Source organism: Leucoraja erinacea, chromosome 12 (assembly GCF_028641065.1).
Source record: "Leucoraja erinacea ecotype New England chromosome 12, Leri_hhj_1, whole genome shotgun sequence".
NCBI lineage: Eukaryota > Metazoa > Chordata > Chondrichthyes > Rajiformes > Rajidae > Leucoraja > Leucoraja erinaceus.
In genome coordinates, this window is record NC_073388.1 from 20,037,836 (window position 1) to 20,055,756 (window position 17,921).

General features: G+C 41.1%; 1 protein-coding gene across 5 annotated transcripts in view; it reads left to right on the forward strand.

Moving 5' to 3' along the window:
* LOC129702128 (protein Shroom4-like) overlaps positions 1-17,921 on the forward strand; it is a 101,580-nt gene that overhangs the window by 78,781 nt on the left and 4,878 nt on the right. For 4 of the 5 annotated variants that reach the window (XM_055643722.1, XM_055643720.1, XM_055643723.1 and 1 more), the window contains 5 exons: positions 3,179-3,243; positions 4,586-6,523; positions 11,198-11,716; positions 15,579-15,756; positions 15,964-16,236. In XM_055643722.1, the coding sequence (XP_055499697.1) occupies positions 3,179-3,243; positions 4,586-6,523; positions 11,198-11,716; positions 15,579-15,756; positions 15,964-16,236 (2,973 nt within the window). The remainder of the gene's footprint in view (positions 1-3,178; positions 3,244-4,585; positions 6,524-11,197; positions 11,717-15,578; positions 15,757-15,963; positions 16,237-17,921) is intronic. The other variant, XM_055643721.1, reaches the window with a different exon arrangement.

Consider the following 17,921-nt stretch of genomic DNA (forward strand, 5'->3'; position numbering starts at 1 on the left):
CCTTCGCTACCAGATGCGCAAACTCATGCTTTTTTTCCTTATACTCATCAAGATATTTACTTAATCCCATCTGCCTAAACCTGATGTATGCCTGCTCCTCAGTCCAAAGTCTCAATATCTCTGATGAAGCAACATGCCTTCTTAAACATGCCTGTCTTGCCCTTCACCCTAACAGGAGAATGCTGCCCCTAAACTCCTCAGCATTGTACTTTTAAAGCATCCCAGTTGCCAGACATCCCTTTAATTGCAAACAGTTTCATCCAGTTGACTTCTGCAAGTTCCCACCTATTGCTAAAGTGGATGAGAAGGTGGTGGGGGAGGTTTGAGGGGTGGTTGAGGGTAGATGAGGTGGTATGTTCCTTCTGTCATTTATGCTCGGCTTCTAGGCGGTTTTGATGCATGATCGCAAAGAGCCTAATACCATCCTTAATTGTCCTTCCCACATTGAGCAGCCTGGAATCAGAGAGATATTGTGGAATATTGAATGTCTTCAATGAGACTTAAATTATTTTTTCAGTTCACTGGTAGCATCCTCCCATATCGGAGCTTGATAGGGTGTAGGGTTGGGCATGGAACAATGTGCCACCTTGGTATTTTCAATCAAAAATAATTTGGATCTTGTTGCAGAGGATGATGGTCCAGAAGAGGATTTAAGGATTTGAGTATAGGAGCAGGGAGGTTCTACTGCAGTTGTACAGGGTCTTGGTGAGACCACACCTGGAGTATTGCGTACAGTTTTGGTCTCCAAATCTGAGGAAGGACATTATTGCTATAGAGGGAGTGCAGAGAAGGTTCACCAGACTGATTCCTGGGATGTCAGGACTGTCTTATGAAGAAAGACTGGATAGACTTGGTTTATACTCTCTAGAATTTAGGAGATTGAGAGGGGATCTTATAGAAACTTATTCTTAACATTCTTAAGGGGTTGGACAGGCTAGATGCAGGAAGATTGCTCCCGATGTTGGGGAAGTCCAGGACAAGGGGTCACAGCTTAAGGATAAGGGGGAAATCCTTTAAAACTGAGATGAGAAGAACTTTTTTCACACAGAGAGTGGTGAATCTCTGGAACTCTCTGCCACAGAGGGTAGTCGAGGCCAGTTCATTGGCTATATTTAAGAGGGAGTTAGATGTGGCCCTTGTGGCTAAGGGGATCAGAGGGTATGGAGAGAAGGCAGGTACGGGATACTGAGTTGGATGATCAGCCATGATCATATGGAATGGCGGTGCAGGCTCGAAGGGCCGAATGGCCTACTCCTGCACCTAATTTCTATGTTTCTATGCAAGAGGATATTGACATTGGTTTGTTGATCTTTTTAGTGAACGGCAGATTTTGGGGGTTTTTTGGTGTGTTGAAATGCCTGCTATAGGTGGTCAAGGTGTGAAACACTGAGTAGGTAAGCGATCATGGCTAACATCTTCAGCATCAACACAGTCATTATATTCCAATCTCTGATCTGGGAGGACATTGCCAGTAAACGTTGAATTTTGTACCTTGATCTTCAAGGACCCTTTCCTCAGTTGACCACAGACTGCACTGGCACTTTAATGATCCTCGCCTTCAATGTTTGCCTTCACTGAGAGATGGCACTCAAGAAGTGTGAAGTTGTCTTGTTTTCTAGAGTGTAGCTATGTGCCTTCTGTCACAGGTCAGTGTCATGTAATCAGAACAGGTTGGTAGAGGATCCTAGACTTGTGAATGTTGCGTGCAAGGCCCATCCCCTCATTAGCTTTGGTGAACCTATCAGTGATGTTTTGGAGCTTATTCTCCAAGTGCACACACGCAGGCATTGTCTACATCCTGTATCTACATGGCTGAGAATCAGATGACCTTGATTCTGGAATGTTTTTGCCACCAGCTCCAGGCTCAAGAGAGTTTGTTGGAGGAGAGGTGCAATATTGCAGCAAGAAAATTTGAGAAAAGTGCAGGGGCAATGACTTGGTCTTGTTTGAGTCCAACCTCACGTGGATGGTTCTGTTGTAGACCTAAAGGGACACAGTGCTGGAGTAACACGGCAGGTCAGGCAGCATCTCTGTAGAATGGATGGATGGATACAAGACCCTTCCTCAGACTCTTCAGGGACTGAAGAAGGGTGTCGGATCGAAACATCACCTATCTATGTTCTCCAGAGATGCTGCCTGACCTGCTGAGTTACGTCAGCACTTTGTGTCTTTTTGTGTATTAATCAGTATCTACAGTTCTTTGTCTTTCTATTGTAGACCTGTTAATTAGTATCTCGCATTTTTTTGTGAAGAAAATATAAGATGGAAATGAATTTCTTTCAAGCGTTAAGAGTTTTATTGTCATGTGTCCCAGATACGACGATGAAATTCTTGCTTGCTGCAGCACAACAGACTATGTAAACATAATATGATACAGGAGATAAAAGTTCAGTGTGTCTATATGCCATAGACCATATATATATACAATAAATAAATAAACAGATAAAGTGCAATAGGCTGTTATTGTTCAGAGTTCATTTGATGGCGAGTTTAATGGTCTGATAGTTGTGGGGAAGAAGCTGTTCCTGAACCTGGATATTCCAGATTTCAAGCTCCTGTGCCTTCTTCCCGATGGCAACGGAGAGATGAGTGTGTGGCCAGGATGGTGGGGTCTTTGATGCTGTTGGCAGCCTTTTTGAGGCAGCGACTGCGATAGATCCCTTTGATGGTGGGGAGATCGGAGCCGATGATGGACTGGGCAGTGGTCACAACTTTCTGCAATCTTTTCCGCTCCTGGACAGTCAAGTTACCGAACTAAGCCACGATGCAACCAGTCAGCATGTACTGTGCACCTGTAGAAGTTTGAGAGACCTATTTGTCCATGTGCATCTGAGTCGGGGTAAAATAAATAAAACTGCAATAAAGAACTTGTCCAAAAAGTAGAGGGTGACAATGCTGGAACTGAGATGCTATTCAACCGGGCAGTCATTAAATGACATGTTGGAGTATATATTTAATACAGTCCACCATTTAGTTCTGCACTGCAATGATTCTTTTTTCCAAGTTCCACAAACCCAACCCAGTCATTGTCAGGTATTTACTTTAGTTGCTAATTAAGGAAACTGGCTCCACTTGAGCTACCAAGAGTAAATCCAAGACATTGCTGATGTGTTTTCCAACTGTGCTGTAAATAGGACTGCGGATGTTTCGTTGTACTGATTGACACTCTTCGTTGCAGGGATATCCGGTGGAAAAACTGGATCTGATTGAGATAATAAACAGGAAGTTTTCTTCACCAGAAAGGTAGGAGTTAGTGACTAATTCCACAGAATGTCTTCATTCTTAGCACATGGCTTAATTTGACAATTTATACACACCGTGTTTGTGACATTGGATTTTCAGGAGTGTTGCTGAATGTCCCCTTCCTTAAGACAGACATAGTTTAATAATCAAATTGTTTGACTCGTGTACCCTCCCAGTTTTCAAGTGTCCATCATCAAAGATCCAGCACTGAGGCTAACGACTCCTGGTAATAAGCAATTAGCCGACTGATAAAACAGATACAAAATGATATACTAATCCAGGACATTTTATATTTAATTTATCACAATTGTATCATAAGCCCATGTTGTTATTTGTAAATGCAGTATCCAGCACACTTTGTGTTTTGAAAAATGCACTGTACCATTTTTGGTATCCCTCAAAGCATTTCTTCTTTTGTATTTACATTCGCCTGTTAACCTATCACGCCTGTGCCAACTCTGACCTTTCACATCCGATCCATTACCCCAATTATTTCCTGTAACCAATTTTCAATCGCATAATGTTCCCTGAATCACCTGTCCCATGTTTATACCAGTGGCAATTTTCAGCAGTCAATTAACCTACTAACCAGCACATCTTTTGAGATGTAAGAGGAAATTGGAGAAGACCCATGCAATTACAGAAAGATTCTGCAAAATTAACACAGGATTGACCCAGTCACTAGAATTGTTTAACAGCAGCACTGATGACTGAGCCAGTGGCAAACCCTTTCTTCAGCTGTTCCCATTACTAGAATTGTACTTGCTTCCTTCTCCCACTTGTTACTGTGCTACCACTTTCACAATTACTATCCCATAGCCATTCCTTAGTTACACTCTTTCTCTTATCTGTTACTAATATGGTTGAGCACATAGCCTTTCCAATTTATTGTAAACCTTTCCAATCAAATTCACAACAGGGTTAATATCTAGCTTATTGTAATTGATAAAATAAATAAAATGTACAGAGTTCAAGTGAAAGATGATAATGAAGAAGGAACCAACACAATATTAGATGGGAATAAAATGAGGGACCACAATGAATATAGAGACCTAGTTATATTACACTATTTGTGTCCTGTTACTGCACCTCTTTTAATAGGGATGTAGAATATTGCCAATCACTGATGTTTGGTTCACACTTTCCAGAGTCTCCCTCTGTCTTCTGCCCGACTGCCTTCGCTCACTCACTTATACACCCCTTTTAGTAGATTTTACCGATTATTGAACATGCATGCATGTTTTATTAAATAATAGCATGGCAAAGCAACACAAAATATGCATTGTATGTAATTCTTAAGAAAATATTTGAACACATCACATTAATATTTGGTATTTTTCAGAGAAACAAAGATACAATGTGTAAGCAGCGTGCAAGAGGCACATTCTGAATCCAAGTCAAAAGGGAATCTCAAGGATGAGTGGAATACATTGCCAAGGGAATCCAAGCAGGAAAGTTCTTTGGAGACACCCAGCCCATCTGCTGCACTGCCTTTGCCTTATCCTGCATACTCCGCACACGCTCCCCAAAGTGAAGTTGGCTGCAATTGTACCGGCCAAGATATTGATTGCGAATCACCTACTGTATTGAGAAAGTTTGAAGGAGAGAAACGTGCCTCACATGATTTTGAAGCATGTAGACATGATGATTTATCTACCAACAAAAAAAAGAAAAATCCTCCACCACTGAGACCTCCACCACCAGACCTGGAGAAATACAGATTGCAGAAACTGTCTCAGCATGAAACAATCGATTTGGGAAAACAACAGTCTCAAACACAATTGCAACATAGCACATCAGATTTGGAATCGCACCAATCTAGGAACTTGTCTCAGCATGAACTGCCATTTTCAGACAAGTTCCAATTCAAGAAACCACCTCGATGTGAATTGGAGAATTTTGAAAAGGGCAAGAAAATATCGCAATGTGAATTACCAGATTTGGAAAATTCCCAGACCAGGAAACCATCCCATCATGAATTGGAGGATTTGGAAAAGTACCAGTTCCAAAAAGTGCCCCAGCATGAGTTGTCAGATTTGGATATTTTACAGCCCCGGAAATCACCTGCACGTGAATCGACAAATGTGAATAGGTACAGATCTCGGAGTCTGGGACAACACGAATTGCCAGATACAGACAAGATTCTACCACAAAAACTGTCCCAGCACGAATTATCAGATGTGGGCAGATATCCATCCAGGAAATTGTCCCAGCACGGATTGATAGATATGGAGAGCTATCCACCCAGACAACTGTCCCAGCACGAATTGACATATCTGGACAGTTACCCACCACGGAAACTATCCCTCCATGAATTGCCGGATATAGACAGGTACCCACCCTGGAAACTATCCCAGCATGAATTGCCGGATATAGACAGGTACCCACCCAGGAAGCAGTCCCAGCATGAGTTGCAAGACATGGATAGATATCCACCTCGGAAACTGTCCTACCATGAATTGCCGGATATAGACAGATATCAATTCTGGAAACTATCTCAGCACGAATTGCCAGATATTGACAGATATGCACCCCAGAAACTGTCCCAGCATGAATTGCCAGCTGTGAACAGATATGCACCCCAGAAACTGTCCCAGTATGAATTGCCAGATGTGGACAGGTATCCAGCCAGGAAACTGTCTCAGCACGAATTACCGGATATGGACAAGCATCCAGCCCGGAAATTGTGCCAACATGAATTATCAAATGTAGGCCATATTCCACCCAGGGAACTGTGCCAACATGCATTACCAGATATGGACAAATACCAGAGCCGAAAGCTGTCAACACACGAATTGCAAGATTTACACAAATACCAGCACCGGAAGCTGTCTCTGCATGAATTGCCAGAAATGGAAAAGTACCAGTTTCGAAAACTATCTCTGCACGAATTGCCAGACTTGGATAAATATCGGTTACAGAGAGGTGCTCAGTATGAATTGGATCCTGTGTTAATCTCACAGCCCGCATCTATGATTTGGAAAAAGTCTGAACCAATCACTGAGAGGGAAACATGGACTTATTCAGACCCATCTACAAACGCTGGATCTGCTGGGAACATTGCAACACGATATTCTCATCCATCACAAATGTGTGCAGATTACTCAATGGGCTTTGAATACAGGTATCCAAGATCCAATTTCATTAATCCAAGATGTTTAGGACCTTCCACTTTAGTTCCTGTTCCAGGCGAACATATGATCTCTTCCTTGTATAATTATAAGTCAAATAGGCCAGCGATGAAATTGGCAGTGCCCCTGGAGAGTGATGTCACATCAAGGTAATTTCATAACATCTAATGGTGAACATTGCGGAAAACCGTTTGAAACTAAAGTGGACGTTTTGCCACAGAAGGATAAGATGATTATTTGTTATCAGGATATCGGAACATTACTTGTAGTCATGATATTGTCAGATGCCTGTTATTTCCACTAAAATCATCTTCTTGGAACGATAACATTCTGACATATGCATCAGTAAATCCCATTCACATTGCAAGCTTTAGCCTCTACTGCCCATTTGTTACTTTATTAAGGTCAAAAGTGGGAAATTGCAAAATTGTAGCCCCGTGCTACCATGTAGCCCTCCATTAGAAAAAAGTGCATGTTCCCACGCTTTAAGAGGCTGCCAGTTAATTGTCATGCAGGTTCTTTGATTTACAGACCAACTAATAGTGCAGATATTTCACCTGCAGAAGTTGAATAGATATCCAAATTTGAATTTCACTGGAAGTAAAAATTGGAGGGTGTGATCTTGTCTTCGTGGCTTGTTTTGTTGACCAGATGTGACAATTGTTCAGAAGCTAAGAAAAAGGCAGAATCGTCTACCTCTCCAATTTATACTGGAAAAACATTCTGGTACAGATATCCAGTGAAAACAAAACTCTGCTTGCCTATGGTACCTCACTGACAAACATTAGGACAAATAGTTATGCCCCAGTGAGTCAGTTTTAAGTGGGTGAAAATGGTTAAAAAGAGAAAGCATCTGTCTACTTTAAAAGTCCATATTTCTTTGGTGAGCAGGGATGCTACTTATCAGTACATGGCAAGTTTTAATATTTGTTGAAAAACGACATGGGCTTATGTAATCGATTTAATAAGGGGTGGCATTCCCAGAATGAGAGCTTTTAACATACACCTTTGTAACTCGTAATTTTTGAAATCTGAAGAGCAAAAGTCTCGCTTTCAGGAACAAGCAAAACATTAAGCAAAATTAAGGATTGTTCTGTATTTGTTATTCAGTTTGGAGCATCTTAAAGTAAACGCACTGGGAATTTCCCCATTATTTTAAATCCAGTTCACTCTGCTAGTCCAAAACCATTGGTTGCTGATGGGTGTGGCCTGCCAGCTGCTTAGTGACACCTTGTCCAAATCTCCAGTATTCATTTATGAAGCTTGTGTATAGTCTGTTCAAGCCTGGAACATAAAACTGCTGCATTTGGTCCTGTTCACATGCACATTTCATGACAGGAATCAGCAATTAAGAACAAAACTCAAGACTTGTTATTTTCCACTTGTTTTTCCTGCTCCCATGGATGCTCTGGCCAACTGTAGCATTCCAACTGCTTCCTTGGCAGAGATTAGTTAACTTGGGGATTTTTATGGTTTGTTTGGCCTAGTGCCACACCACATGTACATTGACTCATTCTGAACTATCAAGAGACATGAATTAGATTGGCCTTAAATGATGCTATGAAGTAGGACATTGTCTTAGCAATTCTGCGGCTGATAAGGTCTTAAAATGAATGTGCATGATGAGGCACAGAAAGTAATGCGCGCAATGTCACGTGATGTAAAAAGTGCACAATTTAATAGTGTTGCTTTTGGATGGGAAGATTTTAAATAGATGAGCTGTTCTGTTTAAAATTTCATTTGAAAGCCCATATTGCGATTATACCACAAAGAACTGGATTTTAAAAGCATTTAAACGCGACCAAGATCTGTGTTTGAAAAGTAGTTTAATGTTGAGAGCTGCTGCAATTAAAATATCTTTGCTAGTTTGAGAAACAAAGTTCCTAGCCTCCATTTCGCAGATCAATTAACTTGATATAAATTGAAATGTACTCGTTTTTAAACTTAAACAAACCACCGTGGAAGCTGGAAATCTGAAATAAATACTGAAAATGCTGTATGTCAGGAGACATGCTTGGTTAGAAGCAAAGTAAACATTTCAAATTGAACCTTCTTCAACTGATGGATGTTTCACAGATCTTATTTGTTCTGAGCTTCCCCGTCAGTAGGTCCCTAACCTCCGGCAAGCACACATGCCACACATATTCTCTGCATCCAACAACTTGATTTACCCCAATGTTTTTCTGCTTCTGACGCAACTTCAGCACTGTTTTCCTTTCCAGAGATGCAGTCTGGCCCGTTGAAAATGTTCAACATTTCCTGTTTTTACGTTGAGGATCTGTGTTATAGTCTCTTTGTAGAACTGAAAACAAGTTTTTCCTAATCTTCAGCTACAGTATCATGAATCTAGCTCCCAGAATATCACTGAGACCGACAACTAGATTGATTGCCATTCTTCATAAATGGGCCACAGCAGAGAGAGCTGTTCTTGTGGCAGCAGAGTGGTATCGTAGTTGGTGTCCAAGTGTTATTCCTGACCTTGGATGCTTTCTGTATAGAGTTTTCACGTTCCCTCTGTAGCTGTGGCTTTTCCTCCACCTGCACCCTGTTCTTCTTCCCCTCTTAAAGAGCTACAATCAATTAACCCAGAGTGTATTTTAATGGCAAAGCACCTCAAAGGGGTGTTGATGGAGAATAAAGTTCAAGGAAATTAGGAGATCTAATTGAATTCCTCCCCAGGAAGCCAGGGTGGACCCAGTGGACAAAATGGCCTCCTGTGAGGTTATAAGTGTAATGATTATGCTGTATTTGATGGTGTATTTTATACAGCATATCTAAAAGTAGAAAATATTATTCTCCAGCGAATAACTTATTTAACACGTAAAGGATAACTGATAATAATATTCAACTGCCTTTAGTGGGTATTAAGAGGACATTTAGTTGTGATAGTTTAAAATGCATTGCATGCAAAAACACAATTGGTGGTGCCACTTGTAGTCTCTGATAGGAGTGTCCAAACTCATTTAATAATGGTCACTGAAGAGATGCTATAACTAGAATTCCAAATGTTTATGCTCGGGAGTCGAGGGCTGGGGACTGGAATCGTGACTCGAGACGAGGAGAATGGGTGCCACTGACTAATGAAATGCACAATCCCATTACTGATATGTGTAGGAAAGAACTGCAGATGCTGGTTTAAATTGAAGGTAGACACAAAATGCTGGAGTAACTCAGTGGAACGGTGGGAGATGTTGCCTGCCCCACTGAGTTACTCCAGCATTTTGTGTCTACCTCCCATTACTGATATAATCTGTTTTAGTGCTGCCTGAACATACCATACTGGGAAGAAAATTAGGTCATTATTTTTCAATATAGAAGACATGGGAGGAGAGGGCATTGGAGCCCTTGCCTGGAAGAAGGTATGTGCTGCACATTCCCACGCACGTTGGCCTGATCTCGGGGCTTGGTTCCCAGAATGGGATTTAAACCCGAGTCCTTTTACTGTTACAGTGCTCCATCCTGGAACTGAGGCTGCTGGGTGGAAGTTATCCTTGCAAGTGCTTTGAAAAGTTGCACGAGGAATGGCCACTGACACACTGTTGGATGTTAATGTCCAGTGACCAAGTAGTAGGCAACTTCAAGTGTAGGGGAAGTAGGTGGTAAAGAAAGGAAAATGGCAAAGGGAAATAAAATGGGATTCCCTTTGTGGTTAAATTAGCTTCAAGATTTCCTAACCCATTTGCCCACAGTCTGCTAAGGCAGCTCAACAAAGTCCTGTTAGATATGTGCTAGATTTAGTCCATTGCTTTATGGGATAATAACAATTCTATCACATAACCATATAACAATTACAGCACGGAAACAGGCCATCTTGACCCTTCTAGTCCATGCCGAACACGTATTTTCCCCTAGTCCCATACACCTGCATTCAGACCATAACCCTCCATACCTTTCCCGTCCATGTAACTATCTAATTTATTTTTAAATGATAAAAACAAACCTGCCTCCACCACCTTCACTGGAAGCTCATTCCACACAGCCACCGCTCTCTGAGTAAAGAAGTTCCCCCTCATGTTACCCCTAAACTTCTGTCCCTTAATTCTCAAATCATGTCCCCTTGTTTGAATCTTCCCTACTCTCAGTGGGAAAAGCTTATCCACGTCAACTCTGTCTATCCCTCTCATCATTTTAAAGACCTCTATCAAGTCCCCCCCTTAACCTTCTGCGCTCCAAATAATAAAGCCCTAACTTATTCAACCTTTCTCTGTAACTTAGTTGCTGAAACCCAGGCAACATTCTAGTAAATCTCCTCTGTACTCTCTCTATTTTGTTGACATCCTTCCTATAACTAGGCGACCAAAATTGTACACCATACTCCAAAATTGGCCTCACCAATGCCTTGTACAATTTTAATATTACATCCCAACTTCTATACTCATGTATATTCAGTATATGAAGAAATACTGAGTTGGCTAGGCTAGGACTATTCTCTAAAGTTTTGGAGAATGAAAAGCAACCTCATTGAAGCATAACAAATTAATGTAGTTGACAGGCCAGATGTAGTGGTGATGTTTCCCCTGGCAGAGTAGTGTAGAACTAGGCATCACAGATTTAAAATAACAGGATAAACTATTTAGGACTGAAAAGAGGATATATTTTTTTAAATCCTCAACCTGTGGTAGCTTCATCATTGATTGCAATAAAACTGATATCAATCTTGTTATTTGACGAATTGAGGGATAGCAGCATTGGCAAAAAAAAAATAATCTTGAGATAGAAGATCAGACATGAATTTGATTTAATAGTAGAGCATATTTGAGGAACCAAATGAACCTGCTCCCGCTTCTTTAGTTAAGGTCTTAAATGTTTTTTTCTTCCTTTAGAACTCAAAAATTAATGGATTCAACGGGAGTGGGGACATCCAGCGGGGGAAGAAACTGGCCATTTGAACGAGAGCATCTCTACCACCCAGACAACATGCCATCTGCAAAGAATGAGGTGGATCTAGGCTGTCAACGATGTGGAGAGTCATACTCCAGTATTGTCAGCAGACAAGATGAAAGGTGGGAAGATTCAGAAATTTACGTTAAACCTGTCACCAAATCGCAAAGAAACATTATCCAAAGCCCCTCTTGGGATCCTGGTGAGGGAATTGAGACTGTGAGGTGCTGTCCGGATATGAAGTGCAGACCTCCCACTGAGTTCACTTCTGAGGAGTTACTGAGAGATATTGCTGGGAAAGACCAATCTCTGGCAGATATTCTGGATCCAAACTCGAAGATGAAGAGTGCTGTGGACATGATGGGTGGAATCTTTCCAGAAAGCAAAGAGGAGCTGTCACGGGCACGTGAGCGCAAGAAACGGAATCCACTACAGCTGAGCCTGAATGTTAACTCTGAGAAGTAAGTGCCTTCCTGATCTTGCTGATTCCATGTGCTTTCCTTCGAACTTGGTAAAATTCTGAGCCAATATTCTGTCTGCTGGGGTAGGTGATCCTACTTGAAATTGCTTTTTGCGCACAACAGGTCTATGAAACTGGATAACTGGGAAGAATATCAAGCTTATGAATAGTAGGTGAAGGCATATTTGGGTTAATCGGCAATTGCATTCCAATAATGGTAAAGACGTACACAGGAATTATTGCCACCAGCACAATATACCACTATGATGCTGGTGACAAGGACTCTGTATCTCAGCCAGGGTTATGATAAAGTTTTTATACGAGTGCTGACAACAGGGTGATTTACCAGCTAGGCCAAGCAATTAAATATAGAACCCAAAACAGTGCAGCACAGGAACAGGCCCTCAGGCCCACAATGACTGTGCCGAATATGTTGCTAATTTAAACAGCACATCTGCCTGCTCATGGTCCATATTCCCCACCCCATTCCCTGCCTGTTCATGTATCTGTCTAAATGCCAACTCTGCTATTGCATTTCCACCAACACCTCCTTTAGTAGCTCATTCTTGACACCGACCATTCTCTGTGTAAAACAAAAACTTGCCTCACAAATGGTCTTTACATTTCCTCCCTCTAATATTAAACCGATACCCAGTGATATGACTTCCACCCGAGGGAAAAAGATTCTGACTATCTTCCCTCTGACTCATAATATGATCTAAAAAAAATGATCAAGTTGGTCAGATATGACCTCTATGTAAAGCCATGCTCACTATCATTAATAAGTATTTGCTTTTCCAGAAGCGAGTAGAACCTATCCCTAAAAATCTTCTCCAATCATTTCCCAATTACTGATGTAAGGCTACCATCCTATAATTTTCTGATTTGTCCCCATTGACCTTAAGCGACGAAACAACACTGGCCATTCCCCAGTCCTCTGGAGCCTCGCTTGCAGGTATAGAGTAAACGTGGATCTCTGTCAGAACCCAGGTAATCTCCTCTCTTGCTTTCTCAATAAGTATTTGTGCACCAGTACAACTAGTTTAACATAGGATAAGCCACGCCAGACCCTCGACTTATCTACCTGATGTTCTTCAAGAAACCCAACAACTGGGGAAAAAGCACAGAGAATTTGACAACTATTTTATTAGGATCCCATATTCCACGTTAAGACTACATAAGCAATTTGTCATTTGATGATCTTCGATGATATATAACAATGTCCTTTATAGATTTGTAAAAGGATTATAATGGTCAGTATGGGCTTGCTTTTATTTTAATATAGTTAATAGAAATTTATTCATGAAAAACCATGTCCATGTGGATTGGTGGCGCGGTGGTAGAGCTGCAGCCTCGCAGCGTCAGACTTGGGTTCGATCCCGACCATGGGTACTGTCTGTGTTGAGTTTTCTCCGGGTGCTCTGGTTTCCTCCCACAATCCAAAGATTTGTAGGTTAATTGGCTTCTGTAAATTGCCCCTAGTGTGTAGGACATAAAACTAGTGTACAGGGGATTGATGGTCGGCATGGACCCAGAGGGCCAAAGTGTCTGTTTCCACATGGTATCTCTAAACTAAACTAAATACATACCAGCCTTGAAGCATGATTGGGAAATCCATTCAGTAGTGCATTATCCATTGTGTTGCTCTAATTATGTATCTATGTGGATAATTGTGGGAATTATTGAAGAATTGGATAATATACTGGCTTAGTGCACATATATTTTTACACCCAGAATATAAGGGGCTGACTTTGAATCTCAAGTCCTTTCAAAATCACTAACATTCTACATCATTGGATATTTGTACCTAAATACACATTGTTAAATTTGCCTTGGGTTCACTAAGTGCACCTTCAAAGAGCAGTCGCACTGCTTCCCACATTATTTAGAGCTAGACAGACTAGGCAGTCAAATCTAAAACTCCAACCACACCCAGAAGGAAATGGCTAAAAATGTGCATTTGACATCTAATGATGGCAAGCAAACACTAGAATATAACAAATGTGACAACACTTGAAAATAGTACTTCCCTGGTAGCCCACGTTGGTTGTACTGGGTCACTATCATTATGTCTGCTAAGGTCAGCATCTCCGTGCAGCTAAAGGAATTGGTAATCAGAATCTTCATCATTTTAAACTCAATTCTAAATAAATTTCCTGGTCTTGTCTGCACATGTTGTGTAAGAACAGGAGGAATCTAAATCAATTGTAGATTACTACATTTGACAGAAATAGCACGAGTAAGTTGTTAGTAAACACTAAGCCCACAACAGAAGCTTTTATGGCTCCCGGAGAATTTTTTCCTTTAATTAGTATTAAGGAAAAAGGACAAAGTAAATTAGTATTTAGTTAGTATTAAGGAAAAAGGACAAATTAAAGGAAAACATTCTCCTTGGGTTTCCTTAATACAAATTATTATTAATTTGCAATATTTCATTTATTTCTCTGCATACTTAAAAATAGTTCTCAGAAGCCAATTTTTAGACACTTCTTGACGTCCCGTTTTCTGTCCCGTATCAGTACGTGGTAAATGTGAGCCATCCCAGGTCAAACATACCAGAAGTATTCAAGGTGGAATGGTAAGATTGTGCACACACTACAAGCTGGTAACAAACACATGGCACTTGTTTTATTGGTAGTCTTTTCTTAGCTGAAGACAAAATTGGTATAAATTAGTAGGACCTTCAAAATCATGAGCTGATAGGCTGTGTTTTTTTTTGCCATTCTTAATTGGACACCTACATGTGGTGAACTGGTGAAGATCATAGAGTCACAGATGTATGCATGGCTAGGGCCTGTTTCTCTGTTTCATGCTGTAGTACCAATTTAAGATGACTTTTAAAGGGTATGGAGAGAAGGCAGGTACTGTTATTGTACACAGGCCATGATCATGATATATGAATGGCCGTGCAGGCTCGAAGGGCCGAATGGCCTACTCCTGGACCTAATTTCTATGTTTCTATGTTTCATGCTGTATACCAAGATGACTTTTAAACGCTGTTATTGTACACGCTTCCTCTTGCAACTCACTCCATAAACCCACCATCCTTCCCATCTCATCATAAATGCATGCCCTCTAGTATTAGATGCCCTTACCTAAAAACTGGGACCATCCACCTTATCTATACCCTATTCAAGTTCACCCCTCAACCTCCTATGCTCCAAGGAAAACAGTCCAAGTTTATCCAGACTTTCATTATAACTCAAGCTCTCTAGACCTTGTAACATCCTCGCAAATACCCACAAAGCACTGAGATATATTTCTAGAGCTACGGAATTCAAAAGAATGATGAAAGCTGAAGCTAGTCAGGGCCTTGTTCAGGCATAGTTGAATTTATATTTACATTCTATAAACATGGAATCACTGAGGAAGGCACAGAAAGATTTTATGAGGTATTGGGATTTTGAGATTACAGCTTTCAGGATACAAATGAAAAAAACAGGAAGAATGGAAACCTGACATGTCTTTGAAGTTTATGAATATGTTGGTTAGAGTAAATGTGAAAATTTTCAGCTTACGGCAGAATTTAAATGTAGGAGTTTAAAACCAGATGAAATTGAGAAATAAAGAGAGAGTGTGCTTAAAATATAGAGTTAGCGACCACAGAAAACAAATAGCTTGGGAATTTTAAAAAGGAATTATATGTGATAACAGAAGTTGCGTTGATAAAATGAAGTGAGTTGGATGGTATGGGATGAAATATGCATAATTTAAATCTCACCATAGATCAATTTGGACTGTTGAATTCTATGTAATGTTATGTAGTCATAGATTTTTGAGGGAAGTGCATTTAAGTCAGAATTTTAGTTCCAATTTGCTCATTGCAAAGAGGAAAGTGGTAACTGGTTCTGTATTCAATACAGGGTTTCAGTACAGGCTACGTCTCCAACTCCAACAGTTGGCTCAACGACTTGCTCCACCTACTATAGCACATCAACTGCTAAGGCCGAGCTGTTGAATAAGATGAAGGACCTTCCCAAAATGGCTGAAGAATGTTTGGAGGAGGCAGAGGAAGAAGATAATAAGTTGATGGAAAAGAAGGTAATGAACTTTTCCTTGATTTGGATTTGTCTCGGACAATGAGGAGAAGTAGATCCAATACAAGCTCTAATATAGTGAACTGCTGTTATGTTGCTTCATGTCGGTATCCATGCTGCTTTTGCTAAGGAACAACATTTGCCACTTGGACAAATTGTGTTGGGAGTATGCACTTTTCCACTCAATATTTTTTCTCCTCTATTTTCACAGCACCAATTAATCTGCAGTCTGAGCAGAAAACTTAGTGTGTTGCATGAAGCCCAGAAGAGCCTCTTGGAAGACATCAGTGCAAACTGTGCCCTGGGGGCAGAAGCTGAAAGAATGGTGAACAGTGTCTGCAAACCCAATGAATTTGATAAGTACCGTATGTTCATTGGGGATCTGGATAAGGTGGTAAATCTGTTACTGTCGCTCTCTGGTCGACTTGCAAGAGTAGAAAATGCCTTGAATAATTTGGATCCTGAGACAAATGAGGAAGAGCGGGTATGTGGTTTCAGTTAATATTAATTGCTCGTTGGGCTCTTTGTGAATATTCAAAATATTATTTGTAGAAAAGTTATGTTTGCATTACAGCTCGGCACCAATTTGCATCCATCCCCATGTGCAAGTCTAATTTTATAGCCACAACCTGTTAACCTAGCTGATGTCTACTGCAATATTACATAAGAATTAAGGGCAGTAGACCATCTCATTACAATTTTGTCTGATTTTCGACACATTTGCAATTTCCCCCCATATTCCTTAATGTCCTGAAATCTAATTATGACTCTTTTAAATAAACAAGATTGTTTTACATGCATAGCACTAATGTGGAGAATTTCAAAAAATGTCCATATTCTGAGTGAAGAATTTCATCTCTTTTCAGTCCTTAATGGCATCCCCCTTATTCTGAAATACTGACCGCTGGTTCCACACTCCTCAGCCAGGGAAACACCTTTCTTGTATCCAGCCGGCTGAGTCCTGTAAAACTATTGTAAGTTCCAATGAGATTGCCTCTCCTTCTAAGGAGAATCTAGGCTTTGCAGGGCACTCATTTTTCTGTTGCTAGCCGGGCAACCTCGGCAGCTTTTTAGGTTGCCAAATGACAGTTTAGGTGGTCATCTAAGACGGCTTGCATAACGCGTGCGATAATGTGCTCAGACGAAGTGCATAGTTACCAGTTGGAATTATACTCAATGAAGCATTCACATATTATTTCTCAAACAATCAATTTTTATTTATATAGTACATTTAAATCAACTCGTGTTGAACCAAAGAATTTGGATTGCCAAACATCCATAGAGATAAAAAGAAAAACACATCACACTATAGAATTTAACATGAACGCCCCCCCCACAGCGGACTCAACGTTTTCTACTGTGAGGGAAGGCAGTAAAAGTTCAGTCCTGCTTCAAATAAAGTCACAAACTAAACATTCACCAATCAAGACATGTTATATACCACAATGACATGTGGCAAAATTATAATACAATATCTCAACTCTTTTTACACATTGCAATGAATGCAATTTCTATTATTTCTTTCCACTTCCAAACAAAAATGTGATTGGATTATTCAGCGTATGATCAACCTCGGTGAGACCAAGAGCAGGCTTGGTGATCGCTTCGCACAACACCTCCACTCAGTTCGCATTAACCAACCTGATCCCCCTCCCATTCCAAATCCGACCTTCCTGTCCTGGGCCTCCTCCATGGCCAGAGTGAGGCCCACCTCATATTTCACTTGGGTAGTTTACACCCCAGCGGTATGAACATTGGCTTCTCCAATTTCAGGTAGTCCTTGCTTTCTCCCTCCTTCCCCTCCCATTCCCAGCTCTCCCACAGCCTACTGTCTCCGTCTCATCCTTTCTGTTTCCTGCCCCGCCCCTCTGACATCAGTTTGAAGAAGGGTCTGGACCTGAAACGTCGCCTATGCCTTCGCTCGATAGATGCTGCCTCACCTGCTGATTTTCTCCAGCGTTTTTGTCTGCCAACGGGATCCCACCACTGGCCACATCTTCCCATCTTCTCCCGTCGGCTTTCCGCAGAGACTGTTCCCTCCGTAACGCCCTGGTCAATTCGTCCCTTCCCACCCATACTACCCCCTCTCCTGGCACTATCCCTTGCAACCGCAGGAAATGCTACACTTGTCGCTTTACCTCCCTCCTTGACTCCATTCAAGGACCCAAG